This window comes from Heterocephalus glaber, unplaced genomic scaffold, assembly GCF_053883595.1.
Source record: "Heterocephalus glaber isolate CG9 unplaced genomic scaffold, H.glaber_assembly_v1.0 deba00000281, whole genome shotgun sequence".
Taxonomy (NCBI): domain Eukaryota; kingdom Metazoa; phylum Chordata; class Mammalia; order Rodentia; family Bathyergidae; genus Heterocephalus; species Heterocephalus glaber.
In genome coordinates, this window is record NW_028258139.1 from 26,970,050 (window position 1) to 26,997,287 (window position 27,238).

The following is a 27,238-nucleotide window of genomic DNA, read 5'->3' on the forward strand; positions in this document are numbered from 1 at the left end:
CCCCTCTGCGCCCTCTCTGTTCAATTCATTATCAGCACCACCCACGGCCAGGCATGGTTAGGCTATTTCACAGAAGCCAAAGAACTTATCAGAATAACTATCTCATTTGACAGGGAGGCCAGCTGTGCAGACAGGGACATTTCAGAACCCTTCACTTCCCTGCTCAAAATTAGTCATCTTTTAGCAATAGTGAGAGTCTTAGGGTGTCACAAAATAATGACCTTCCAGGGCAGCTCTAATGAGCAGCAATTGTCTTGGTACCTATCAGAGGATTCTAGAATGTGAGCGTTAATTGAGGACTTCAAAATAATTGGCTAACCTTTTGTGTGGAGAAAAGAACAAACTCCTGGGGAAAAGCTACGCTGTGTGTCACTGTGCACCTGCTAGGTCAGGTGGGGACCCAAAACCTGAGAGACACAACACCTCACATCGAAAAACCAGGACTTAATGAGAGTCACAGCCAACTCTACATCAGGCATATGCATTTCCAAAGCCCATGAACCCTTGCATTTCCCATTCCTCACTGGTCCACGCATCACAGCAGCTACGATAGTCTAAATCTACCTTCAATTGTATCTCCACATTTCCCAGAAGACTGTGAAGACTTCTACAAAGGTCTGTCCATCCTTGGGACTCTAGCATTTAACAGTCTCAGGATGTGTAGCTTAAAATGAACTGGTTCACTGAATGAATGAATGAATGAATGATGCTTGTAATTCAGAAATGAAAGAATCACACTTCCTATCCAAAAGGCAATGACTACAGCTTAATGTTCAGGGTCCATAGGTGAGTAAATATACAGCCCTAATTAGCCAAGTCCTGAGTTAATGCTCATAAGTGTTATAAGGAAACTAATGTAATTATCTCCATTTTAGATGAGGAGATGAAATGGAAGCAGAGAAGTGCAGGTAAGCTATACTCTCTGGACGAGGCACATGTTACAGTGAACACAGCATGCAGATGCCTCAGCCCTTCCAGAACTGGACTTAGCCCATGGGAGTGAGAGTTGAAGTGAAATGGTCCAGCCAGATCTCCCCCATCCTTCACGCTAAGCACAATGCCTGGCCCAGAGCAGATGTGGACGAGAATGCCTTATAAACAAGTGAAAGGCAGGGCTGCTCCCATGTCTGCCCATATCATCACAGGAGACTGATTAGTACCTGCTGAAGGGTACCACTAGCCTTTCTAACTGCCAGAGGCCCACCCGCTGATGATTCAGGAGAGCCATCTGTGGCCCTGGAGCCAGAGTGATCGCCACCACTTCTGACACTGTTGTTCTGGAGAAAAGAAGGACCAGATTGGTCTTCTGAAATAATTCGCCACCAAAGTCCCAGGTCTTTGGGGCAGATTAAATCTTTAAAACTGAAGCTGATGGCTACACCGCTGGCCACGATGCAGCAAGTGTTAGGAGAGGCCCTATGGATGCAACCTCAGCATTAGGTGCAGGTGAGAGCAAACATGGAGATCTTTTATGGATTGTAAGACCAAAGCACTGTGGAGCTTCAGCGGGAGGCAGAAGTAGCTTCCTGGCCACTAAGACAACTGCTCCACAGTAAAAGCAGGTTGACTAAAACCTCTGCCCTGGAGGCAGGAATCTGAGGCAGGCCATCCTTCGAGGTACAGCTGAGTCACACGGAAGCTTGAGAAACAAGTCCAGCGACGCTTGTCCTGGAGCACTGAAAAGCAGTTGCTAGGGCCCTGCTCAGCAGCACTGCAACTTCTGTTTGGGGTTCTTGTCAGTCTCCTCATACTTCGCAAAAGATTCCGGCTGTGTAGCCACAGAGATACTGATTTATCAGTGGACTTCTCTAAAGTCATGTCTATTGTGCTATGATTCCTACTGAAATCTGTTTCCTATGTCAGAATCTTATCAATAAAAAAAGAAAGATCAGGCGCTAAAATGCCCAGCAGAATACACTCGAATTCACACAGCATTAGCATCCCATCCTAGACATGATGCAGCACACCCTTTGGGCATCTCAAGCACTGAACACCCACTGGGACAATACTCTATAGTTACTTGCCCGCTTATGTTTACATTGCACACACTCACAGGAGAATACACTATTCACACAACCATTGCTTTTATTGGGTTTACCAAGTGTTAGGAGATTCTTCAATGAATTTCTCAAAGTATCATGCTGTACTCATTTCTAAAAACTCAATTTTGAAAACTCAACAGAGTTCTAGTTTAAGGTGCATTCAATAACATCTAGATGTCTTTAATGTCTTCTGACCAAAAAAAGCTTACAGTTCAATTAATGTTTCCTCTACGTGTGACAGAAAGAGAGAATGAAAAAGGACTATGAACTATTTTTTCTGAAACAGGACCAGTGTCTTATATAAGACCTGGAGAATAAGCCCTGTATGGAGCGAATAGTTTTAAAAACAAAGATCACTTTGGCGGTGTCCTGCGGAGCCAGCGGGAGGCGTGCACCACCTCAGCAGCAGGACAGCCTGAGCGACTCCCGTGGAGTGGCAGCATGGAGCCCATGGGCAGAGGGACTGGGGGACAAGGCCGCAAGGCCGCACTCAGGGTAATACAAAGAGAATGAAGTAGACAGTCTTGAAGTTGTGAAAGCAGAATGGGCTTGTGAGACAGGATCTGACAATCAACCGCTTGTTTGTTGACAGCCCTCTGAGCAAGCTCAGAAGACTAGGGCCACATGATTCTCCCACACCGAGCAGAAGAACCCAGGAGATGGAAGCACAAAACTGGGGAATGGATTCAGTCAACAATGATTCTGACCTTACTCTGATGGCGCAAGTCAGCAGTTTCTGAACTCCATCACAAGGGGGAATTAATTACCTTTAGAATTACAGAGAATTTCTGATAAAGGGGGTGGATGTTAAAGTTGAAGACAACCCTTCTCAGACAAGGGCACAGACTGGGAAGTGCCACACCAAAAACTGCTTCTAAAACAAAGGCTGCTGAAGTGGAAAGTAAAAATAACTCGTGTGCTGCCTCACTGACTAGCTTGGAGCCCTCACTAACATGCAGACATGGCCAGCCAGGGGAAAGGATCGTCCAGAAATCCAACATTTCTCACGGCCAAGCCACATGGAGACTTCACCGGGAAATCCCGAGGGTCTCCCGGGGGTCCGCCCGCCCTTCTCCCTGGCAGCAGCGCTTCGCTTCCTTTCCTCGGGTCCCTGGACGAGCCCCCCCGCGCCGCCCGGGGAAGAAGCGGACTTCCCGGACACCGTGACCACTCAGGCCAGAAACACTGCTCAGCCTGCCTTTCAGAGAACTTTGCTAGCCTAGCGTCGGTTTCTGAGAGGCTGGGAACTGCAGACGTGATGGTTGGAAGTGGACGTGCAAAAGTGGGAGAAAAGAGAACTCAGGTTTGTTGGACTTTTGACCTGGTGATATTCAATTCTCTCCTGATGAGGGGATTTTTAATAATTACAAGTTAGGAAAGTAACGTATGACTGGAGGGCACATTCGTCACACTTTTTTCCAAAAGGCTTCTCAGAAAAAATATATACTTATTTTCAAATACCAATTAATCAACACAAAATGTATTAACTGGATCTTTTAGAATCTTAATATAGGCTGGTCTTAGTGGTGCACACCTGTAATCCCAGCACTCAGGAGGATGAGGCAGGAGGAGCACTGTGAGTTTGAGGCCAGCCTGGACTACATAGTGAGTTCAGCGACAGCCAGAACTACATGGTGAGACCCTGTCTCAAACAAGAGAATTATTTTTTTTATTTTAAAAACTTTATTATCATTCACTAAACATACATATATACAAAAATTAAAATGATTCAAAGAAAAACAATGCAAGGGAAAAAAAACTATAATAATATTTAAATATAGCAGAACTCAACCAAAGCAAAACTGAGAAGTACTTAAACATTTTTCCATATAATTAAAAAAAATATCTCAGGCATTAACAAGACATCAGAGGATGTGATTTGTTTTAGAAAGATTTTCAAAACTAATATTGAACAAATAGTGGTCTGGAAAAAAAATTCTAATTAGCTAGTAGACTCTACATAGGCCAAATTTTTTTAAATTTAAATCTCAATACAGTCATGTGACAGGTGATGGAAATATAATCTGAGAAATATGTTATTACACACTTTCATCCGTGTGTATCGCAAAGTACCACACAGAGTGCCAACTTCTAAGCGCAAACTGAGAAGGTATACGTCAATCATCTGTGATGGCCCCTTGATATTATCTGAATACGCAGTTAAACATGAGATACATGAAGCTACCCCTGGCATAGCAGCACACGGTTTTACAGTAAACTCTTATATAAGTAGGATTATGCTCTAAAGGATGAAAAGCACAGCATGTTATGATGAGTACCTAAAACAGTAACAGTCATTTATCACACCATCGAGTACTGTGTGCTGTACATAGTTGTATGTGCTTCTTCTGGAAACACACTCCTCTCCTTTGATCTCAGTGACTCTTCCTTCCCAACCCACTGATGAACTCCAGCCTAGTCTCTATCTGCATCTCTTCCCAAGAGAATCTTAATATGATATAAATTAACAAAAATATTCACAGCATTAGTTACTCAAACATCATTTCCAAAAACAAAGACACTCTGTTATGTGATGCTTTTTTGACTGTAGTCCAAACAATGTCTCATCCATTAGACATTATCATTTCTTTTACCATAGTTATTGGAAGATGACTGTTTTTATTGTGAAATTATTCCTACCCCTACACTTTTTTCCTTACCTTTGGCGCCCCAGAAATGTTTCTGCTGAAAAATTAAAACAGATGCCTAATACGTTATATGCTATGGGCTGTGAAATCAGGATACTTCATAATTAGCTTCAAGATGATACAAGGGTGATGAGTGTTAATGTTGGTTCAAGCGCACGTTTATAACTTCTAGGAATATATGGCCATAATTCTGCAGGAGAAACAGTTGGTCAGTGGTCACAAGCTTGCAAAAACCTACTGCCAGAGCTGAAGCCTCTAAAAGAACACTGAAATGAAAAGAGCATGTTGGAGCCCTGCTATGCTTCTGGTTCCTGGCCAGCCCCTGTCCACAGGAGCCCTCCAACCTCAGGACTGACAGAGAGGCACAAAAATGCAGTACTGACCACCGCACTGGCACAGCCAGGCTTGACGACACCCACAGACTCCACATTCACTGGTATTGCTGCCAGTAGCATCACTGCTCAGGGTTCCACCCCTGCAGACACCACGGAAAGAACCAGAATAGAATGAAGCTACCATCTAGGAGCCCCAAGATTTGGGGGGAAAGAAGTGGCAGGAACCGTGACGGGGAGAGAGAGAGAGAGACCTGAAAGGGGTAAGGAAGGCCTGGCAGGAGGAGGCCTCAGAACCTGCTCTCTGCTTCGGTCTCCGCATTGATACACTACAAGTGGATCATCCGATAGCAGGGGTGACAGTGACCAACACCGAAATAGCTCAGACACGCAGTTAGCCTTCACTCAGGACATTTCTCTTCCCTTCTCCCATCAAGGAGCGCCTGCCCCAAATTTAAACCTATCCATGAAACGAGGATGCCTGGAAGAAGCTTCACGTGAACTACAAGCCCACGGCCGCTACAGACTCCTGGGGGAACTGTGACAGCTCCCTCATTAACTGCGTGGAGGCACCAAGCTCCACGCATGAATCTGACGGCTGTCACTTTGCACCTTCCTAATTTATGCTTCCCTGGGGAGATGGAAATGACACAAGGTTAGGAAGAAAGCTCTTCCTCAGTTTCCAAAGGCGGACAGCTGCCAGCTTCCTCAGGTAAAAGGTGAGCACTGCTGCCCAGGCCTGCAGCCCACTCTGCATCTGCAAGTGACAGACTTCATGTAGAACTGGATGTGGGCAAATGAATAACAGACCAGAAAATCAGTCCCCGAGCAGGACGTGGACATCGCCCTGTCTGTGCAGAGAGAGGCGAGCGAGGAGGAACCGGGTGAGGGGCCTTGGAGCTCAGTGCACACGGCAGACAGACAGACAGACATACACCCACATGCCCGGCCCCTCGTGAGTTCCACCACAGTGAAAACACGCTCTGCTGCACAAATAGCAAAGAGTAACAGCTCTCACTACCTCACACCTTCCAATCACATTTCCCAGAAATGTCTGTTAACAGGAAACACAAACCCTTCTCAGAACGTCTCCCACGTGTAGATAAATACGCATCTGTCTATATTCTTCAGTCTTAGTTTTTACAGAAATGGGCCAGTTCTATACAAACAGTACTCTGACAGGTCCTAACAGATGAAAGATAACATTTGCACTTAGCAAATATAAATATATGTCACTGAATTGTTTAATTTTTTCGTTTAGTTTTCATTTTGAGACAACCTTGCACTTACAAATTAAGAGTTCAAAAAACCCCACAGAATTCCTGTATAGCTTTGTGAATTCTCAAATGTTGGTCTTTTATATTACCACAGAACAATTATCTGGTGGTATCAGGAAGTTCACTTTAGTAGAATACTACTTCTTAGTTATGAGATTCATTCAAATTTCACCAATAATGTCTTCTTCCAATACAGGATGCAAGTCAGAGTCACATGCTGCATTAGTTGTTATGGCCCCTAGTCTTCGTAACTCTGTAACACTTCTTCAGTTTTTATTTATCCTCTGACCAGGTATTTGGTAGAATATCCCTCAATTTAGGATTATCTGGTGTCTTCTCCTTATTAAATCCAGATAATACAAGTATACCACAGATGCCATGGCTGACTCCAGGTCTGGGACAGACTTGCTACACGGTGAGACTTAGACAAAACACAAGGCAGAATTCAAAAAGGAACAGAGAAATCTCAAAATCCGGGCCGCAGAACCAAATTGGAAGGGCATACTAGTGGCTGCATTTTTGAAAATCTAAGCAACAAAATAACTGTAGTCACGGATTGTAACCAAAACAATAAGAATCCAGGAGTCCATGCCGATGAAAATAATTAATGTTTTCTAATGGGAAAGAAAGGAAAATTCTTCCTTTCAGTAGACTTCTCACTGACAAATACGGAGGTAGTGATGGAAAAAGAAACTCAATTTGGCAAACATCAGAGTAATAACTGTTTCAGACAAGAATGGATATTAAAATGAGCTCGGTGCAAGTGCAATGAGAAAGGTGATGTTTTGCAATGCCAAAGTGTCTCCCGACAGGATATTTACAATGTGAGAAGTAAGAACCTCCTAGCAGAGAGACCTGGCAGGGGCTGCTTTAATCAACCTGGGGAGACAAACCCGCCGCAGGTGCCCGCTGGCTGGTGCAGGGAGAGGCATGCAGCAGCTCCCGCTTCTGCGACGCTGCAAACTGTGCTGCGGATCCGCGAGGCTCTGGTGCTTGAGGACGGGGGTGCACACCCGTGCTCCCAAGCACGCTCCTGGCAGTGGCAGTGCAGGGCAGGGCACACTCACTGTACACACACAGCGGTCCAGGCGCTCACAGCAGCACACAGCCCTGCCTGCGGCACACAGGACACCACACCTGCCGGCGCCAGGAAGCCAGGTGTGGCGCTGTTGGCATCTGGGCAGGCACAATGGGCCCAGCGGGAGCCAGGTGAGCCGGAATGCTGGCTGTGGCTGGGCACAGAGGGATTTTCTGGGGTTAAAGAGGCCGGCACCAGGGAGAAGACAGGACTCCATCGTGCTGGCAGGACGCTATTTCTGAGCCTGCTGTTTTGAAACGACTCCAGGGCTCGTACTTGTGGGACCTCTGGCTTACAGCCCCTTGAAAGTGAAAACCACACAGACGCAAAAGTGAGGCTCCCAGTCCAACTTGTTAATGATGATTACCAACCTCAGTGCTGAGGTCCTTTTCTCAACCTGGAAAAAGGCACGGCTGTCTTTACAATAACGGAGTGGAAGCTCAGAGGGGGGTGACGCAGCCAAGGTGGCACAGGCAGGAGGAGAGCCAGGCTTTTGGAAGCCTTCCCCAGCATTACTCTGGACAGCAAGGTCTCCCAGCTGAGGCCTTCGGCTCTGGTTACTTTACTTTGTCTCTGCAGCTGCCTGATGAAAATAGATTTTCTGGACTCCCCATGGGCTGGTGGGACTGGAGGCCCCTGCACCCGGCGACCTTCGCTATGCTTCAGCTGCAGCCCCTGGACAGTCAGCAGGTGAGGCAGGGAGGGAGGGAGGGAGGGAGCTCTGGGGGGAAGAAAGGTGGAGGAGGTGGAGAAGTCGTGGCACCCGGCCGAGCCCTCCCTCTTTGCTCACCCAGTAAGCAATGTCTAGCCCTGATCATCTACTGCACACAAGCTGGCCCAGTCGCACGCACCTGCCTGAAAAACTAATCTAGGGCCCAGCTGTGCAGGGCAGTGCACACCTGGAATCCCAGCACTCTGGAAGGTTGACAGAGAAGGACTGAAAGTTCAAGCCCACGCTCTCGATACCTTTGCTGCCTTGTGTGCACCATGCTGTTTCTCCTCTGCGATGCCTGTTTGCCATCCCAGCCTCAGGGCCAGCTGATGATGGACCAAAACCTCTACGAACCGTGAGCCAAATAAACCCCTTCCCTCTAACTCTGGGTGTCAGGTATTTTTGTCTCAGCGAGGAGAGAAAAGTAACTAACACACTCATCCGTCCATCCATCCACTGATGGACACTGTTTCCATTTTTTGGTCATTAATTTTGCTGTTAGGAACTTTTGCACACAAGTTGTGCTGACCTATTTCTGTATTTCTTGAGTCTATACCTAGGAGTGGAATTTGCATTTTTAATTGTTTACTTTCTAAACCAGGTTGGTGACCTAGAAGGGTTTATCTTTTCCTCCCTTGATCTCTCTCTCTGCTTCCTGTACCATGAGAAATTCTCTGCCATGCTGCCCTGCCTGGGAGCCAGCCTGGACTGAAACCTCTACAAACTGTAAATCAAAATAAACCTCTCCTCCTTTAAATAAAAAAAAGAAAAGAAAGTTCAAGCCCAGCCTGAGCAACTTAACAAGACCTGGCATGAAGTAAAAAAGAAAGAAGCTGGGGGAGGCCCTTCAATCTCTAGCACAGAGAAAGAAAAGAAAGAAAAGAAAAAAAAAAAAAAGGAGGGAGGCAGGCAGGCAAATAATACTGACCTGTGTACAAAAGACACAATGACAGTTTGGCACCCACAGGACAGGGTTCAGGAAGGCCTCGGGGATAATGCTGTCTAAAGTGACCCTCACACTAAATGCCCACCAGAACCCTCTCAAGCTACATGGGCAAGAGCAAGGCCGGCCCTGCAGAGGGAAAACAGCCCACAGCTACTGAACACATGCTTAGTAATCTCATTTACTCTCCCAAATGATTTTGTAGATAGGCTTTGTCTCCGCTTAGAAAACAGGGGCAGAGAGGGCAATTAACTTGCCAAGTCATCCATCTACAAATTTTAACAAGAAAAAGGGGAGGAGGCTTTTAAAAAGTGAGAATAGAAAAAAGGTATACTTGGAAGTCAAGTGATATTCTAGCCACCACAGTAGGTTTTAAGTTTTCACTGATTCCCAAGCACCAAGGGAACCTAGCTGCTAACAGCAGACGGAGCCTGAGTGGACTGAACTGTGTCTTCTCCCACATCCGTACGCTCAGGTCCCAACTCCCATGCAACTCCTGGACACGGGCCCTCCCGAGGGTCACGTGGTTAAGTGGGGACCTGGGGTCTCAATCTGTCAGGGTAGAGACACAGCAAGAGGCAGACGGCGACAAGGCAAGAAGAGAACCCCCACCAGAAAGCCAGCCAGCCACGCCCTGGACTTCCCAGCAGGCAGAGCTGAGAAAATCACTGGCTGCTGCAGACACCCAGCCCATGATACTGGGTCAGGGCAGCCAGAGCACAAGAACACGGAGCTGCTCAGAAGCCAGGCCCGGCTGTTTCCTCCTCTAAGTAGGTCCTCAGCACAGAGCCCTCAGATGTGCTAATCTGCTTATCATTTATATATATGGATGCTTGCATTATCTTAAAACATGAAAAAAAGAAAGACATTTTGCAGAAAAGAAATAAACAGAAATAGAAGTTTTGGCATGTTCTTCTCCCTGCTGCAGGCCAACCATCCCGGCACCTGCAAATGTAACCTCAGAAACAGGATCTTGTGACTGCAGTCAGGGTTAGCTGCGTTCATGTTGGATAAAGGAGTCCTGATTCCTACACGAAGAGGGATTCTGCACAGGGACACACAGGAGAGAAGGCCATATGACGATGGGCAGAGAGCGGAGTGTGGCAGCCATAAACTCGGGGGCACCAAGGGCTGCCCCAGGCCACCAGAAGGATGAGAGCGGAAGAGCAGATCCTTCCCAAGCATCTCTGGCGGGAACGGTCTTAAGGACACTTCACCATCAGACTTCTGGCCTCCACTCCACCTGAGAGAGAATGCAGAATACATCTGTATGGTTTGGGGGAACCTGGTTGGCAGCCCCAGAAAAGGAGCACATCCACACACCCCACTGAATGAGAATGAGGAACACGTAAGAAAAATGTAACCCATGCACAAAAGCCAGCTGCTAAACATCTGATCACCCTCATGGTCATGATCACAAGAACTCCTGGAAAGCTCATGAGTCATGGTAGGTCACTTTTGACCCCAAGGAACGTAACACCTCAGCTCCAGAGTGACACGGATTGCTGAAACGCGTGGTCAGGAGGGTGAGCTCAGCTGAGTGACACTGTGTGGTGTGGTAAGGGGCTGCGATGACCTGAATGCTTGTGTCCCGAAGAATTCGAATGCTGGACACCACCCCCAAGGTGGCAAGTGGAGGTGGGAACTGAGCAGTGGGAGGGTTATGAGCCGAGCGCTGGGGAGGGAGATTAATGCTCTATTAAAGAGGCCCAGGCATCCCTTGTCTCTCCCACTGTGGGAGCACACAGGGAGAAAGCAGGCTCGCAGACACCATCTGCCCACACGCTGTCTTGGACTTCCAGGCTCCAGAACTGTAAGAAACAAACTTCTGTCGTTAATAAGCCACAGCACTTACAGAATTCTGTTACAGCAGCCCAAACAGACTCAGGCGTGAAGAGGAGAAAGCCATAGAAGGAGAATTACTTTTGCTCTGTAGGCAGATGTTCCGTGCTCTGTGTGTGAGGGGCAGAGGTGAGCAGGTAGCAGAGTCTCAAGCCTGGGAGCGTGTCAGTGACTGCTGGGGCCCAGCCCAGCGTGGGGGAAACCCCCAAGAAGCTGCAGCCCGAGTCTCCCCAGCAGCCTTCCTTCCCCTGTGAGCTCAGCCTCTGTGCCCTCTGACAGGGCTGTTTCCACCCCTCCAGACCCAAGAGGCCATGAAGCCCTGTGCACCCTGGGGATCGCTGTCCACCGTGGAAAACCCAAAGCATCAACTGCATGCCCAGTAGGTTGTGGGGACGGGGGCTGCTGGCGACCCCGTGAGCTGTGGGCCACCGCACCAAGGGCTGAAGTCGGTAACCAGGGCTCCCGGCACAGGGCCATGGGGAAGGGAGATGCCGCAGGTGGCAGCACAGGTAGCAGGTCTCTGGGCCTTCAGGCAACAAGCTGAAGACCTGCTTGATGCTCAGGTGAGCCCAGGAGCCATGGTAGGAACCGCACGTTCACCGGGGCTCATCAAGACTCCAGGAAGCTTTAACGTCCGGAATTTCAGACAAAGAGTGAAGTGTAAACCGGAAATGGAAAAGGCAAAGGGGGGACAGGGAAGCATGGGAGAAGCAGCAGCTATAGAAAGCAAGTAACCACCCTTGAGATGGGGTGGGGCAGGATTATCAGAGCTGGGGGCCGGGCCATGCTGCGGCGTCACCTCTGACAGTAGCACGCTGGAGCTGGTGGGGAGTGTGGGTCAGCAAAGCCCCACTGAGGACCGGTACCTGCTTCTCCCGCGACAGCGCTGTCCAGGTAAGGGCTGGGGCAGTGACACTCGGGCCAAGTGGCGAACAGGAAGGAGCAAGGCCCGCTGCTCTGAGCCTTTAGTTTTCCTGTCAACAACTAGGTGTGGCCACCTGGGCCGCAGGCCAGCCACGGTCCCCTCGGGGCTGGGCACACACAGAGGCGACTGTCAGACATGGGCCCAGGCAGACGAGAGCAGCAGCCATAGCCAGGCCAGCACAGCAAGCCGGGCTCCCAGACCCTGCCCCGGGGCCCACAGCGCCCCGTTCTCTCGCAGGTCTGGGCCTTAGACAGTGAGTCTGACAGCCCTGGCCAAGAGACCTGGGGTGGGCCCCGCCGGGCACAGAACCCGGTCCTGGGCTCAGGAAGGTGGCGGTGTCTGGCGCATGAGGCCGGGGCCAGAGGAGGCCAGGGCCCACGTGTTTCCTCCTGGTTAAACGGGACTTCCGCTCCACGAGGCGGTGAGCCATGGAGAAGAGTCCAGTGTCCTCAGCCGGTAGCCCTCTGCCCGCATGGACTTTCTGACCTCTCCATTCAGGGTCTTCCGCTGACATGGCAGGCAAACACAGGAAGTCATTTAGAAAGTGTGTGGGACATGGTGATAAATTAGGTCGGGGCCTCAGTGTGAACCCAGCTTCACACGCAGAGAGGCGGGTGCTAGTGTACACACACACACACACCCACACAAGTCACGGCTCTGCCAGCTGAGAGTGTCTACACGCAATCACACCTGAGCAGTAGCAAGCCAGTGGTTTCTACTGCTATTCTCCAACAAAACAGAGCAAGGCTCTGGGGAGAAATGGCTGACTCCCAGGAAATGTAAACGGTGAGCTCAGAGCATGCCGTAATGATGGAAGAAAACACAGCAAGGACATATGCTGGACTTCAGCCTCCTGCATAACTGAGCCGATGTTTCCAGTAAACTTCTCGCCAAGCAGATGTGCAGATGGAGATGTGGATAGAGACACAGACCCTTAGATACGGTACGGAAGGAAGTGTGTGTCTATCTTCATCTTGCACGGGTTCCACTTCTCTAATGACTAATGTGGCCATCTACATTAAAGCTTTTACCGCCAGAGATCGTTTATTCATTCTGTTGGCTTCTCCTAGCAGGAGAGGGGCAAGGGCAGGGAGGGAACTGGTACATCCTGCCAGTCCAGTCACCACACAAGGTGCCGGGAGGTGGATTTGGGGAGACCAAGACCCCACCCGACAGGAACTCAAGCACAGCCCCATGAGCCCAGACTCCTTCCCACGAAAGGACGGCAGAGAGAAACATCCCCGAGGTCAGAGACAGAGCTGGAGGGGGCAGAAAAATAGAGATGAGAAAGGCAGAGAAGGAGAGACAGGGAACGGGGAGGCTCAGCTGGGGAAGAGTGGAGGGGACAAGCCTGAAATGAGGCCGGGCCAACCAGGGGCAAGGACGAGATTCGGGAGCAGCAGGGAAGGGTCTAGGCCTGTCAGGCCCCTCGGAGCGGCCAGCTGCTTCCCCGGTGCAATGGAGGATCTGCCCCCTTCACTCCATAGGAACTTAGGGCCTCGGGAGATGCAGGCTCAATGAGGAATAAACGCTCCAGAGAGGAAACGGGGCAGAAGGATGAGGAATGCTTCAGATGGTTGGGCTCACTGTGTCTCTCCAGGCAGACAGGCCTCCTTGAAGGAGGGGCGTCTGCATCAGAGACCGCAGAGTCCTGAGATTCAGTCAGCCCAAGAAAGCGGTCCCTACGCATGTCCCCTGCACCATCCCGAGGCCAGAGATGGCTGCAGAGAAAGGACCACAGATCTCTCCACACGCGTGGGCCCGGGGAGAAGACCTGGCCTTCGCCAGAGTGCTTGCTCCTCCTGAGACAGAGCTGGCGGGCAGAACGAGCCTGACAACACCGCAGCTGAATCCCACGGCCTGAGACCCAGAAACCCTCCTGTGCTCGGGTGGCCTGGCCACTGCTCCTGCCACTGTAGAGCCCGTGCTGGGCACCACTGAGCCAGTGCCATGCCCGCAGTGTGACCGTGTACGCCTGGGGACAGATGTCATCAGCAGAAATAAAGTTAGGCATGTTTTCCCCTAGACTTATGAATCCCTCCTCTGGATCGGCATGACATTAACTGAACTCTGTCTTTACTGCTAGAAAGAAACTCCAGGTCAAATGCAATGCGCCAAAAACCTCAACATGAAACCACAAGAAACAGTAATAGAGAAAGGGGCCAACAGCAGAGCCCTGTCAGAAGACGTTTCTGTCTCAAGTGCGGAATTCCGAGGGGGCCGGGACTTCTGCCGCCACACACTGAGCACAGGGCGCAACCCTGAGCAGTGGCCCCTGCAGCTGGAGACCAGGGCGGCTCGCATCCACAGACGGGACGTGGGGGCCAGCTGACGCCCTCTCACCCAGGCCAGCGGGACCCAGCCTGGGAACAGCACTCAGAGGCCAAGAGAAACGACCCAGGCAGCACAGGCCCAAAGCAAGGGGAGGGTCCAGAGAGAAGACGCTACACCAGTGTGGTAGCATACGCTTGTAGCCCAGCATTCAAGAGACTGAGGCTGGACGATGCCAAGAGTCGGAGGCCAGCCTGGGCTATGCAGTGACACCCTATCTCCAAAAAAGCAAATAAATGACGATGCCAACTGTCTTTATCTGTTTCCTCTTGCTGCAGAACACCTGAGACTAGGCTCCAGCGCCAGAGTTTGGAGGAGCTCACTCAAACCCCAGCACAGCCAGAGGGAGAAGCCCTGCGCAGTGTGGTCAAGGAGGGGCGGAGTCAGAGGATGACACCTAGATGCCATGGCTAGACAGGTCCAGGGCTGGAGGAGGACATGAGGGCACACACTCACCATCCACTTCCATGAGCCTCAGCCGCGCCGAGCAGGTGTCCGTCCACCTGCAGCTGGGCAAAGCACAGGGCTGCACTCGCCATGGCCACACGGTGCAGGAGGCAGAGCTGGGCACATCTCTCAGAAACGTCTTCAGCGCACACGGGCTGACCCAGCTTTTCTCAGGGCGTCACAGCCCAGCCCTGCCCAGGACACGCTTGGGACTGCGGCCACCTCTGCACTGTCGCCCTGCTCCTGGGAGCTGAGTCCTGGGGGTTCCTCTGCTTTCACCCTGGCGGCGGACTTGCCAAGCCTCCCCACTGGTCACAGGCCACAGCCCCTGCTTCCCACTGCCGCAGCCATGGCTCCAAGGGACCACCCTTCAGCTTCCAGGCGCACTGCACATGCCTGGACCACCCTGCCCTTTCTTCCAGCCTGAGCAGCTCTCCCAGCCTCCAGCTGTGGCCGGGACGGCGGTGGCAGAAAAGGCCGACGCATATTTACAGCGCTGCTGCCCCACAGCTGGATGCCCAGGCCAGGAGTGTGACCCTGAAACACAGCTCTGGGACCAGCTAGGTCCCTGCTGGCCCAAGCAGAGCACTCAGCGCTCCCACACCTGTGTGCTGCACACTGAGAGGTCTGGACACCCCCCACCCCAGGACCCCAAGCAGGAAATCAGGTAGCGAAATGAAAGGCAGGGGGAACTGCGAGTGTAGCAGGGCCAGAGAGGCTCTCTCTCCACACAGCCCCCTGGGCCGTCCTGGTCCTCGTGGGTAATTTGCCCTCTCTATCCACGGGTTCTGCATTGGTGGATTCAGCCAACTACAATCGATCGACTGGGGATGTTCAGGGAAACACTGCACCCACACTGAACACTGAGGCCTTTTGTCTCCTCGTTATTCTCAAAGTAATACAATGGAACAACTATTCATACAGCTTTTACCCTGCACCATGCACAGAAGTGACCTGGAGGTATTTAAAGTACTCAGGAGGATGTGCGCAGATTATATGCAAATACTGTGCCGCTTTACGCCAGGGGCCTGTGCCACGACAGGTTTTGGTGTCCTTGGGCTCCTAGAACCAATCCCAAAGGCACAGGGAGGACTGCAGCTGGGGCATGTGCAGCACCCCGTGTGAGGCCCTGGCCCTGGCCCCTGGATGGCGGGACAGGAACCACACACGCCACCCCGTCTCACGGGAACCCTAGCTCGGATGGGACTGGCAGTGCAAAGGCGACCATCGGGGTGTGCGCGCCCAGCTCTGCACTGTCCTCTGCTCTGTCCTTCCCGACACTTCACTCCGTCAGCGCACTCTCACCCCTGTCCATCTTGGCCTAGTCTTCAAATTTGTGGTAGAAATCACATTAGTTTCAATTTTCTTCGATTTCACAGTTATTTATTCTTTCCAACATCTTATTTAAAAACAGAAAAAACTCGAAACTGACTGCGTTCGTTCCTCTGAACCTTTAACACCCTCCTCTGGGTTCTCTCTCCCTCCCTCCCGCTTCCCTCTCTCCTAATGTTCGTCCAGCATCCCCACTGCAAGGCCCATCCGGACCAGGGCCTGTGCCTGTGCTAGGACATGTAAGAGCGTCCTTGCTCTAAACATGCTCCCCAGTGCCCCAAGGACAGGGGACGGGCGGGGCCGATGCAAAAGAAACTTCAACCCAGTGCAGTAGCCAGGCCTTCTGCTGCCTGCTGTGCTGTGCGGGGGCCACTGCTTGGGACGAGGACCAGAGTAGCTGGGAAGGGGACTCACAAGCTGTCGCCCAGGCTGACGTGATGGTTCTCAGCAGACAGAACAGCGGACCAAACACTTGGAGATGAGCTGCACATACAAGGAACTCCAATGGGCATAATTAATCAACTGGAAATTAATACACAAAACACCCCTTCCCGGTTTGGAGCATTTCCTCCCCGTGCCAGGAAGCCAGCTAAGCTCGATGTCCAAGCTTTCTCATTCAGTGCCTGCAGCAATCTCGTGAGACAGGCACTGATGCGTCCTAGTCTAGATACGCAGAAACGAGGCTTGGTGAAGTTGAGCCATCTGTCCAAGGTAAGACAAGCAGAAAAACGGGAAAGCCTTGGTCCCCCAGAATCCCCAGGGCTTCACCCCTTTCCTTCACTGCAGACAGCCGCAGACTTCACAGACTTCGTACAGCTGGAGCAATTGATGGGGGCAGGGCTCAGCCAGGAGCAGAGTCGGGGGAGGGGTGTGCTGGGGGAGCAAGTGCACATTCTAGATGCTCCACGAGGTGACCCTGCCTGCCCCTGCAGTGCCCACCTGCCTTCTCTTCTCCCGAGGTAGCGTGGACGGGGCAGAGCAGGACAGCTACACAGGGTAGGGAATGTCCCCAAAGGCCAGTAGGCTCCTCCCGGCTAGGAACAGGCAGAGAGAGGGCGGTAGGCACTGTGTCCAAGTGGATCAGATGCTGAGAACGATGTCAGGGCGAGTTATGAGCAGCCAGCTTCCCCGGCACCTTGGAGCACCAGAAGATGCGCCAAGAATTCTGGGCCTACCCTGCAAGTTGTGCTGCAGAGACCATCAATTCCAGAAGCTGCTTTTGCTGCCACAGGCTCAGGAGGAGAATGCCCCTTACCTCCATTCTCCAAGTTCCCAAATACTCCAGATTGAGCCCAGGCCAAGAGGTCCTCGAGTTCTTCTGCAGTGCTGACAGGATATACACCATTTTCAGGTTAAAAGCACCTAAATCCCAGCCGCAACAGGACTCTAGAAACATGCAAAAATGAAAGGATTATGAGTATCAGTGCTCACCCTGAGTGGATTTGGTCATGAGATCTTCTGTTCATTTGAAAGATAAGAGCTGCACATTGGCTGTGTGCCAATGAGAGGCGCCAGAAACAGACAAGATGACTCTCCATGCATGTACTACAAACACGTACCCACACAATAAAAAGACCATCACTAAGTCACTGTCCCGGCCAACCCGGGTATACCTCGTAAGTCTGATTCTGAAATCCCGTCCAGCTGTCTGCCGGGCAGCCAGGCCGGAGCTGGCGGCCGGCGGTGCTCCTGCCTCTCCCAGGGGCCCGGCCTGGCGCTCCAGGGGGTCTGCGGGGGCTCCTCGGCCCTGGCCTGAGCGGCGCCCTGGGTGCCCACGGTGCAGTCACTGCCGCACAGGGGCCCAGCACCGCGGCCTGCGTGCACTGCTCGCCGGGAGGCAGAAATGGAGGCTCCTCGGAGCTCCCCATCCTCACTCGCGCTCGGGTGGCTCCGTGAGGTGCCCTCGGCTGCAACGGGCCGCGAGGAGGGCGTGGCGGCCCCTGGTCCCCTCGGCTCGGGACAGCCTCGCCTTGCCCGGTGGCCCTGTCCGAAAAGGGCGCTGCTGCCAGCGGACGCCCGAAGGCCCCACCTCACGCTGGTTCCCTTCTCCCCGCACGTGGCGGGCAGCACAGGCTCCGCACTGCGGCCCACAGAGCTGAGGCGAGAATGGCGGACCCCGCCACACGCGCCACGGTCCCCCAGGAGACTGCGGCGTGCGGCAGGCCAGGGGAGTCCCCGCCTGCTCCCCGGAAGTGCTGGCCTCCCCAGCACCTGCGCACACCACGGGCAGCACCCACTTCCCCCGCTCACTGAGGCCGGGAGAGCACTTCCGCTCACTGGCAAAATGCACCTGCGGGGGTCCCGAAAGGGCAGTGGCAGCCCCCAGCTGACAGCAGGCCCCGTCAGATCCCCTGGTCCCCCTCTTCCGTTCTCCAGAGGTCTCTTTACGAGCCTCAGCCAGTCATCGAAACGCTGCACCACATCTTCTCATTTAAAAGTGTGGTGCTCGCAAGAATCTTCCCAGAGGGCAGCGTTAAAAGCACTGAGAAATTCTGTGGGCTGCAGTTGAGGCTGTCTCAGCAAAGGCTTGGGGCAACTTCCGAGTCTCCTGGTAAAAGAAAAACCGAAAACAGAAACGGCGTCCTCTCTCTCTTCTCTCCAGAGCATCTCACTCTGTGGGGCTCAACACCAGAGGCCCAGGAAGCCAGAAGGCCGCAGAGCAAAGGTCTTCAGCCAACCTCGCCACAGCCCTGTTTTTCTTCCAGTACAGCTGTACCTTGGTTTATGAACTTAATTTGTTTTACAGTTTTGGGGAAGATGGCTGCATTTGTGTGGGGAAGACAGCCACAGTCATGTTTGTCCCCCTGTGCGGAGTTTGGGAACAAAAGCAAGATTTTGCTGAGCGCTTTTGTTTGTGAACCTAATAGTGTGCAAACAGAAGCACTGGAGAACAGAATGTACTGTACCAGGAACTGAACCAGGGCCTTTGCACTGAGCCACATCCCCTGCCCCTCATCCCCACCTGCTTTGAGACAGAGTCTTGCTAAATTGCTCAGGCTAGGCTCAAACTTGAATCCTGGTCTTCCTGTCTCAGCCTCCCAGGGTGTTAGAATTACAAGCATGCACCAGCATGCCTGACTCCCTCACTTGTCAGCTTATTTGTCTGTGAAATACAGCATCCTCTGCATCTTGGGTGTGCTGGACAGATAAACCAACACCAAGCATGAAAGAGGAGGGGCTCTGCAAGCTACAGGGCACTGGAGAGCATAAAGTCCAGCCCAGCACAGCACCTTTCATGAGCATGCCACAGAGCGGACTCTCTGTGAACACTGTCCTGCAGGGTCCCACTGGACACACAGTGACAGGGTCATCTCCACCTCACGGCTATGGAAACCAACGCCCTGACGGCTAAGAGGCTGCCTGACACCAAACTGCAAAAGGGTGGCTGAGCTGCTGATTTGCAAACAGGGTCCCCTCCGCCTTGTGCCAGGGGCAGGGGACAGTACTAACGACAGAACGCTGGCTCCCGAAAGGTAGCCACACTGACGAATGTGTTTAATTAATGATTCTAAGCACCCCAAGGAGCAACGATCCCCAGAAATTAAGGGACAAAAATGTCTGTTTCTACAAGGCTGTGGGCGCAGTTGGAGGAGAGTTCTGGGCTGGCCAGGGGCTCAGAGCCTGGTGCAAAGCTCTAAAGTCCCTGCGCCTCCAACACACAAACTTCCCCGCCTCAAGATGAGCTGGGGACAAGGATACACACAGCACAGGGGTACAAGGCTCACTTGGCCATGTGAGAGGGACCTGCTGACTTCCATCAACCCCCAGCAAAAGAGAGGATGCGGTGGCGACGGAAGCCTGGGTCTGGAGGTGAGGCAGCCCCCACCGATCCGCCTATCACATCCCTCAAATGCACTGTCCCCACGGTGAGGCATTCGCTTGCTCTGTGCTTGACAGACACCCTGTACCTGACCTGGACTGCCAAGCCCTAGGCCCTCCAAGGATGCTGACTCCAGGGTTACAAAAGATCACTGCCGGGACCCAACACTGGCCCATGCCTGAAGAACCTGACTGCCCATGACAGACAGGTCCAGGTCCCCAAGAACACCAGGAGATAGGAGGAGAGGCTCTGGGTTCTACCAGAAGAGTTCCAAGTATGCCCCAGGTTCCCTATTTCTCTCCCCATGCCAGAAGGCAGGGCCTGGTCATCTGCCTTTCTCCAATCAGAAGTGGTGGCACTCTGGCTGGGCAACCTGAGCCAGGTCCCAGCAGTGAGGCAGGTGTGTGCTAGTAAGGTGGGGAGGCCGGGTACGACACATGGCACCAAAGCAGCGCCAGCAAGGCAGCCTCATGATGAGGCATCAACCCAGCCAGCCTCAAATGCCACCCGGACACCACACAGGCCACAGGCCATGGGGCCAACGGGTGGGCAGATGGCAGCAAGGACCAGCACCTCACAGGCAGGGGACCTTGGCCACTCGGTGGGAACAGTGAGCAGCTATGAAGTAAGCAACAGCACAGATTTCTGACACCACTGTCCTCTGCAGATAGACATGGTGCTGGACCGTGGCACCCGTGGCAGCTGTAGACTACAGAACATGGGAACACTTTCCCCAGGAAGCTCGAGCACAGGCCTGGCCTTGGGATGTTTGCTTCCCTGGAAATGGCCCCAGGAAGGACACAAACACAGACACTGCTGAGCCTTTCCCATGGGGTCAGCCCAGCCTTGCTCCCATGCTCGCTGAAGTTTATATAACACAGCAGGCCCAAACACGAAAGCCACAGGTACCGGCTCAGGACACAGGCTGGGGGCCAGAGCTGCTCCTGCTAGCTAGGAGCTGTGTCACAGTGGGCAGCTGACTGAACCACTCTGAGGTCACCTGTAAATCAGGGATAGAAGACCAGCTGCCTTCGTGGATCTGGGTCAAAATGCTGTGTAGGTAGAAGGCTGAGTCTAACATCTGGCTAGAACAGGTGCCTCACAAGCACTTTGGTATTCTCAGTGTCTAACTACTGCATCTCTTCTTACTCTCTGGCAAAAGACTGGATTTCCAAACAGCGCTGAGTACCTGACCACGGACAAGCTGATTCACCTTTTGCACCTGGGTTTCATCTACAAGATGTGGATGTGAGCATCAGCCAGAGACCACTGAGGAGCACAAGGAATGCAGTCAACAAGTGGAACAGCACAGCTTTCAACAGAAAAGATCTCAACCCACACGGAGGAATGATCTACCAAACAGGCTGCGTGGGCCTTTTGACCACGTCAAGGACAAGAACAGTTGAGAACCATCGGAAGGATAAATCTGAGTCATTTGTAGGAACACAGATGCAACTTGACACCATAATGCAAACAAAATGCAGGTGACACAGAAGGTTAACTATCACATGGTTTCTCTTATATGAAAAACCTAGAGTATAAATAATTTAAAGAACAAAATGAAAGCCAATAGGAAACGGGGAGGTAGACCTTTTGCATATGGGAAGGCGACCTAGGGATAGGAAGAGAAGGAAGGCGGGAGGGGAAGCGGAAGTAAAGAGGACTAAGGTGTGGGCTGTATAGGTGCCAACTCCCCCAGTAATGTATTCATTATGTATCATAAACATGTATCAACAAAAGGAAAAAAAGAACGGCTCGAGAACTGCTGTAAGTTAAAATCGAGCTAAAGAAATACAGCCACTAAATGACTGATGATATAAAATCAGGATAGAATAGTCAAACTGGACATGACTGGGACAAGTGATGAAATTGTGTGTGGCCTGTGGATTTGATAATATAATTGTAGCTGTATTTCCTGCATTTGACAATTACATAGTTGTTTCATAAAAGAATATCCTTGTGCTTATGAAATATACCCTAAATATTTAGGAATAAAAGGACATGTCTGTGAGCTATTCTCAAATGGGTCCAAAAAAATTGTGTGCATGAGTGTGAGTGTGTGTGTGTGTGTGTGCCTGTACTAACAATTGGTGGCTGAGTCTGTAGCAGTTCTTTGTATCATCCCACTCATGCAACCAAAACAATGAGCACCTTTCTAGCAAAACCCATGTTACCTTATAAATGTTATGATTTGTTACATGGAAAACCAGAAAAGATAAAACTGAAATTAAAACAAACCACTGCCCTGTCTTTCTAATGAAAAGAAATAACAAGTGCTACTACTATTAATATGAACCAGGGCCAGGCTTGGACGTGATTGGGAATAGGTCACATCCTTGCCACCAGGCAGTCTGGTGCACCAGGGAGCTGGGATTTGACCCGGGGTCCCCAGGCAGAAGGGAAGCAGACACCTAAGGCCAAAGCAGCAGCAGCACCAGGACCAGACCCAAAACATGGTACAGACAGCGGTTAGCCAGGCCCAGTGACGGCAAACACCAGCTATCCAGTTCCTACAGTGCATGTGTAAGTGCTTTCCTCCTGACCACAGTCCAGGAGGGTGGCAGGGACTCCTCTCATCCCCAGCCTACACCGCAAGAAGCCAAGGGATACAAGGTCAGGAAAGTGCAGAGTTCTCTGCAGGGCAGAGGGGCTGGGAGGGAAGGGAGGAGGTCCAGCTCCAGAAACCAGGCTCAGACACCTGTACTTCCTCTTGGAGGGACAGTGAGGATGACCACGGAGTCAGGAAGAAAGGACTTGGAGCCCAAGACCCCTGGATCCTGGCCAAGCTCCCTGGAAAAGCTACCTGCGTCCCACCACATTCGGGGACACCACGTCGAGTGAGAACCGGAGATGACAGATGCTCTGTGAACCGTGAGGTACTCTGTGATCTCCCCATGGAAAGAGAGGATGTGGCAGCCGTGGGAAGAAGGGTTCTGGAAGGTCACCCACCGGGAGGTTCTCCTGGGGCCATTAGAAGTGTGTCACCAACCTCAAACTTTCCTTTTTGTACCTACACTCGCATTAAACTTTCCCTCATAAACATCCTCCCACCTTAAAGTGATTAAGTCACCACGAAAAGCAAATAGTTTCATTTCTGCAACCCCAAAAACCTCCCTTCCTGCTGGCATGCTGGGTCTTGTCATCCAGAACATCAAAGCCAGTGCTTCTGGTAAAAGCCTTTCTGATCACTCTGGTGACACACATGGCCCTCTGCACACGAGGCTGCAGCTCCTTTCTGTGCAGGAAGAAGGGGTCACAGAGGGCCACACCCCATGCCCCTCTCCACACCCTTCTTGGGGGCCTCAGCCAGTCCTCTTGCACAGAAAGGAGGTTGGACTGGACAATCTCTACATCTTGTAGATCTAAACATCACTGATTTCATCTCCTCCTCACTGTGCAGAGTCTCGACTTCCTGAACGGTAATGACAGTTCATTTACATATCGAGGGGAAAAGCTAAGTGGTTGTGTATATGCTAGGTTGTAGTTTTCAGTGACTCACAGAAGAAAAATACACAGGTATTTCCACTTCGTTCCATTCTCCAATTACTCGGTGATGCAAAGTCAACGTGCCAATGGACCCCCAGGGAAGTTCCAGGCTGCTGGGAGCTCAAACTTCAGCAAGTTTAAGTTCAGCAGGGAGTTTCCCCACGGACAGGTGCACTAACGGGTGGGTCACACTGGTAATTCCCCTCCCTGGGAAAGCATCCCTTACCCATTTACTATGCCATCTCAATACATGATCTTCTAGAAGGCTAAGGAACCCTGGGCCCAAAGGCGGCCCCAAACCTGAGGCCCAGGAAGTCACACCCCCAGAATGAAGGTTGCTTCTTCCAGGAAGCCAATGTTGAACCACCGCCCACCAAAGCCTCTAGACTGTAAACTGTGTAAGAGCAGCAATGTTGCCTGACATGTAGTAGGAACTCAATAAAACTTTGCCAAAATAGTAAACACCAGATGAATGAATGACACTGCTTCCATCGAGCCCAGGTAATTCCACTCCCTCAAATACTGGGTGCCTGTTATGTGCTCAGTGCAGAGGACAAACTGGGAACAGAGCAGATATTTATCCAGCCAGCCCGCACGCAAAGTGGCTGGAAGTGCTGCTGTCAGCCTCTTTGGAGACTGCCTTAACTGAGCAGACTGCCTGGTCCAAAGCCCAGCACCTTTCCAGGCAAACCTGCACACGGGGACGACGAGCCTTCCCCCCAGTGCAGGACACCTGTGAAAGGTCCGTCCAGTTCCAGGCTCTTGCAGGTTGTCCTTTGTTGGACACTGTCACCGCTTCACTTGTCCTCTGTCCAACCCTGATTTCTTCTCCCCAGTTTCACAGCTGTTGATCCCACAGGTACCCCATAATAAACATCCTGCTCACTAATCCACATGTCAGTATCTGCTTTCCAGGGTACCCAGCATGTACCAGGAAAGTTCTAACTGGACGCTCAGGGCCTGTGCCACCAGGATGAGGCTCCTGGACCAGCAGAAGGAACAATGTTCCCCAAGGGAAATGCTTCCCTGGAGCACCACACTGACTGAAGTGCTGAACTCTGGTTAGTGAGCAAAAGCTATGAGCAATGTACAAACCTCACGGATGCTTTAATGTGTGGATAATTCTCAGACTGCGGAGGTAGTCATCGGTTTATCTTTATAGCACCTAATACAGGAGAGAAGGTTAGCAAAACTTCTCTTGGGTGATTAGATGATGACTGGATGGACAAAGGAATGGATGGACCCACATATTTACTGAACAAGGAAGTAACACCGACAGCTGCCACCCAGTAAACCAAAGATAACCATGATGAAACATTAACGATGACAATGACACCTAAGCAACTCATGAAGAACTTCCTAGAGGAGCCAACTTGTGATCACCAGCTTGAAAGAAGGGAGAGAAGAACAGAAAGCAGAAAAGAAGCCAGCATTCACAGACCGTGTCTTGCCTCTGCTCACCAGGTACCAGGTAAACAAGCCTCCGGCACTGTGATGGCCTCAAGGTGGGAAGTGGGAGATGCATCCTATTCCTGTAACTCCCATCACTATGAATGGGGACTGTGACACCCCTAGGACCAGTGGACAGAGCGCCAGGCGAAGCTGAACTTAACAGTGCATTTCAGAGACTTGATGGTACAGTGATTAGAAGGCATCAAGCTTGTGGAACCAGTGCGATGGGTGACAGCTGATAAGCCAAGCATCAGAGCCAGTGTGAGATTTTCCTTGTGTTGTCCACAGCTGCTTCATAGGACCAGCCTGCCAGGCCCCCAAAGCAGATGTCTCCTTGGGAGGTGCTTCGAGTCTTCACTCCGAGAAGACAGCTGCAGAGGAGAACCAAGCCTGGAGAGACCCAGACCACAGCCTCAACCTCCCTGCTGGACATGTATGTGCCCTGAGCCACAAGCTTTGGAGAGCTACTGAGCCCACTCAGCAACCGTGTTCCTGAGGGTGATGCCTACACGGGCATACAGAGGAAAGGGGAACAAAGAGGATGATGGTTTGTGCCAACAAGAACAAACACTGAGGGTCCTGGGAAGGGGATATGGTGCACCTGGGATAATAACGGAGCAAGTGACATCACCAAGGCTGTCTATGGGTAATGCAGGGTACTCTGGAAAACACTGAAACACGTCCCTGAGCTGGGGACACTCAGAAGCCAAATGCTGCGGTGGGTCACAGGAGTCGGCAGGTAGAGGTGACAAGAACCAAAGTCCAGGGCAGCCTGAGCCCGAGGCACCGGGTTGAAGGAAAGCAGGAACGCTCAGCGTGAAAGCAGACAGGCTTTGCTGCAAGCTACCTGCACTGGACCAGAGGCTCTACCACTTCCTTCCTCCACAACCTGAGGTACCCAGAGTGCAGCACACCTCCCTGAGCCTCTGGTGTAGTCTGTGATATGAGGCTAAGCATGAAGATCTTCCAGAGCAACTGCCTGTAGGACCTAAGCCAAGCCCTCAAAGTCAGAATCCTAGGACAAGGGCCTCTCATGGAAACTCTGAAAATGCACTCCACAAATTCCCAGGGACACAAGAGGTTCTCCTGTGGGCCACCTCGAGGGTCTTGATGCAGATGAGGGGAGGCAGCAAGAGGACAACAACTCAGGCTAACCAAAGCAGCTGTCCCTTAAGCAGCCACACATGCTAGGCCTACACTGTACCTAACATTTCAGTCGCCTGAGAGGCTGGAGGGCTTAAGAGAGCATAAAAGCTTTATCTATTCATCCTGTCACTTTGCTAAAGAAAAATTTAAAGCTGCAAGACAGCAAGGAAATCATCTAAACTCGCATAGCAGGTCAGAGGCAGGCAGGGAGGCCCTGACCCTCACACACCACGGCAGGTACCCCAGAGGCAAGGCCTAATGTGCTAAGGGTCTAGACTCCCCCCGAGCTCCGGGCATGGGCCCTGAGCATCCAAAGGAAGCCACAAAGCCTATGAAAAGGGCAACAGATGTCAAGGGGGATCCAAATCTAAGCAGAGGGAGCGTGACCTCCTCACACTTCCCTAAGAGAAGAACACCCTCCTCAGACCCTTGATGCCAAGCAGGGCTGGGCTGGGCTGGGCTGGGCTGGGCTGGCCCTGAGATCAGGCCAGGGACCTGGATGGTCTCAGCTCCAGAGGCTGAAAAGGCAGGAAAGAGAATCTCCAGTTAACAAACAATAGGATAGAGGGAAGTGAGGAAGAGGGAAGAAAATCAGCCCCTTCCTTGTCAAGAAATCACAGCTCCCAGGTGACTGCCAGGTCTTATCCAGCATCACCTGCGGGTCTCCACTGTCCCCAAAGCAGGCCCCTCGAAGCAGCCACATGATCTACCCTAAGGCAGGAAGAAAACGACTTCTCACAAGTACAGATGCTCTCGAGTGACCCCAGGTCAGCTATCAGCTGAAGAATCAGCCCATGCAAAGGAAGGAAGCCCGTGACAGCATAGAAGAGATCAGTCCTGGGGAAAACACACAGTAAGGCCGCTGATCTCTGACTTCCTCTGTGCAGGGCCCTGAGGGCTCTGCCTTGGGACCATTGATCCTGAAAGGTAGCTATTTCGTCCCCAATGACAGGCTGGTGAAATGAGGCTCAAGGAGCACACTCCAGACAGGCGGACAGGACTGTGTGCCACAGGGAGTGGCAGGTGCTCACAGCAAGATCTACGGAGTATGACCATTCCTCAATCCCTCCTGCTTTCCCCCACATCCTTTCAAATAGAAATCCTAGTTTAATAAAGGAAATACCCTCTGTCAAACATGATTTTATTTAACAAGACAGACATAAATTTCCCAGCTCAGGAAGGGTACAAACCACAGCAATCACTACTAGAATGCTGTCCAGAGAGAGATTTGAAGGGATGATCTCTGAGGTTCTTTGAACCCTAAGATTCTGTAACTCTGCACTGAAATTCCAGTTCCCACCCTGTGATTCCCATTCAGTTGGATGGAAGCATTTCTACAAATCCAAGCATACTCTGCTCTTCCTTAGGGACACTGAGGCTCTCTAGAATCCATTTGGGCATCTTCCAACTCGCCCAGCCTTCCTA

At 51.6% G+C, this 27,238-nt stretch overlaps 1 protein-coding gene across 46 annotated transcripts in view; it reads right to left on the bottom strand.

The window, feature by feature from the left end:
* Window positions 1-27,238, bottom strand: part of LOC101704262 (uncharacterized) — a 223,358-nt gene that overhangs the window by 81,698 nt on the left and 114,422 nt on the right. For 23 of the 46 annotated variants that reach the window (XR_015441461.1, XR_015441455.1, XR_015441477.1 and 20 more), the window contains one exon: window positions 17,165-17,295. The exons of 1 other annotated variant lie outside the window; for it this stretch is intronic. Coding sequence is in view for 13 of the 45 variants with exons in the window: in XM_087187882.1 (XP_087044008.1) it covers window positions 17,165-17,295 (131 nt within the window). In the remaining 32 variants the exon portion in view is untranslated. Of the gene's footprint in view, window positions 1-16,323; window positions 17,296-27,238 lie in introns of all 46 variants that reach the window. 22 more of the 46 variants (XR_015441464.1, XR_015441435.1, XR_015441459.1 and 19 more) reach the window with 1 other exon arrangement.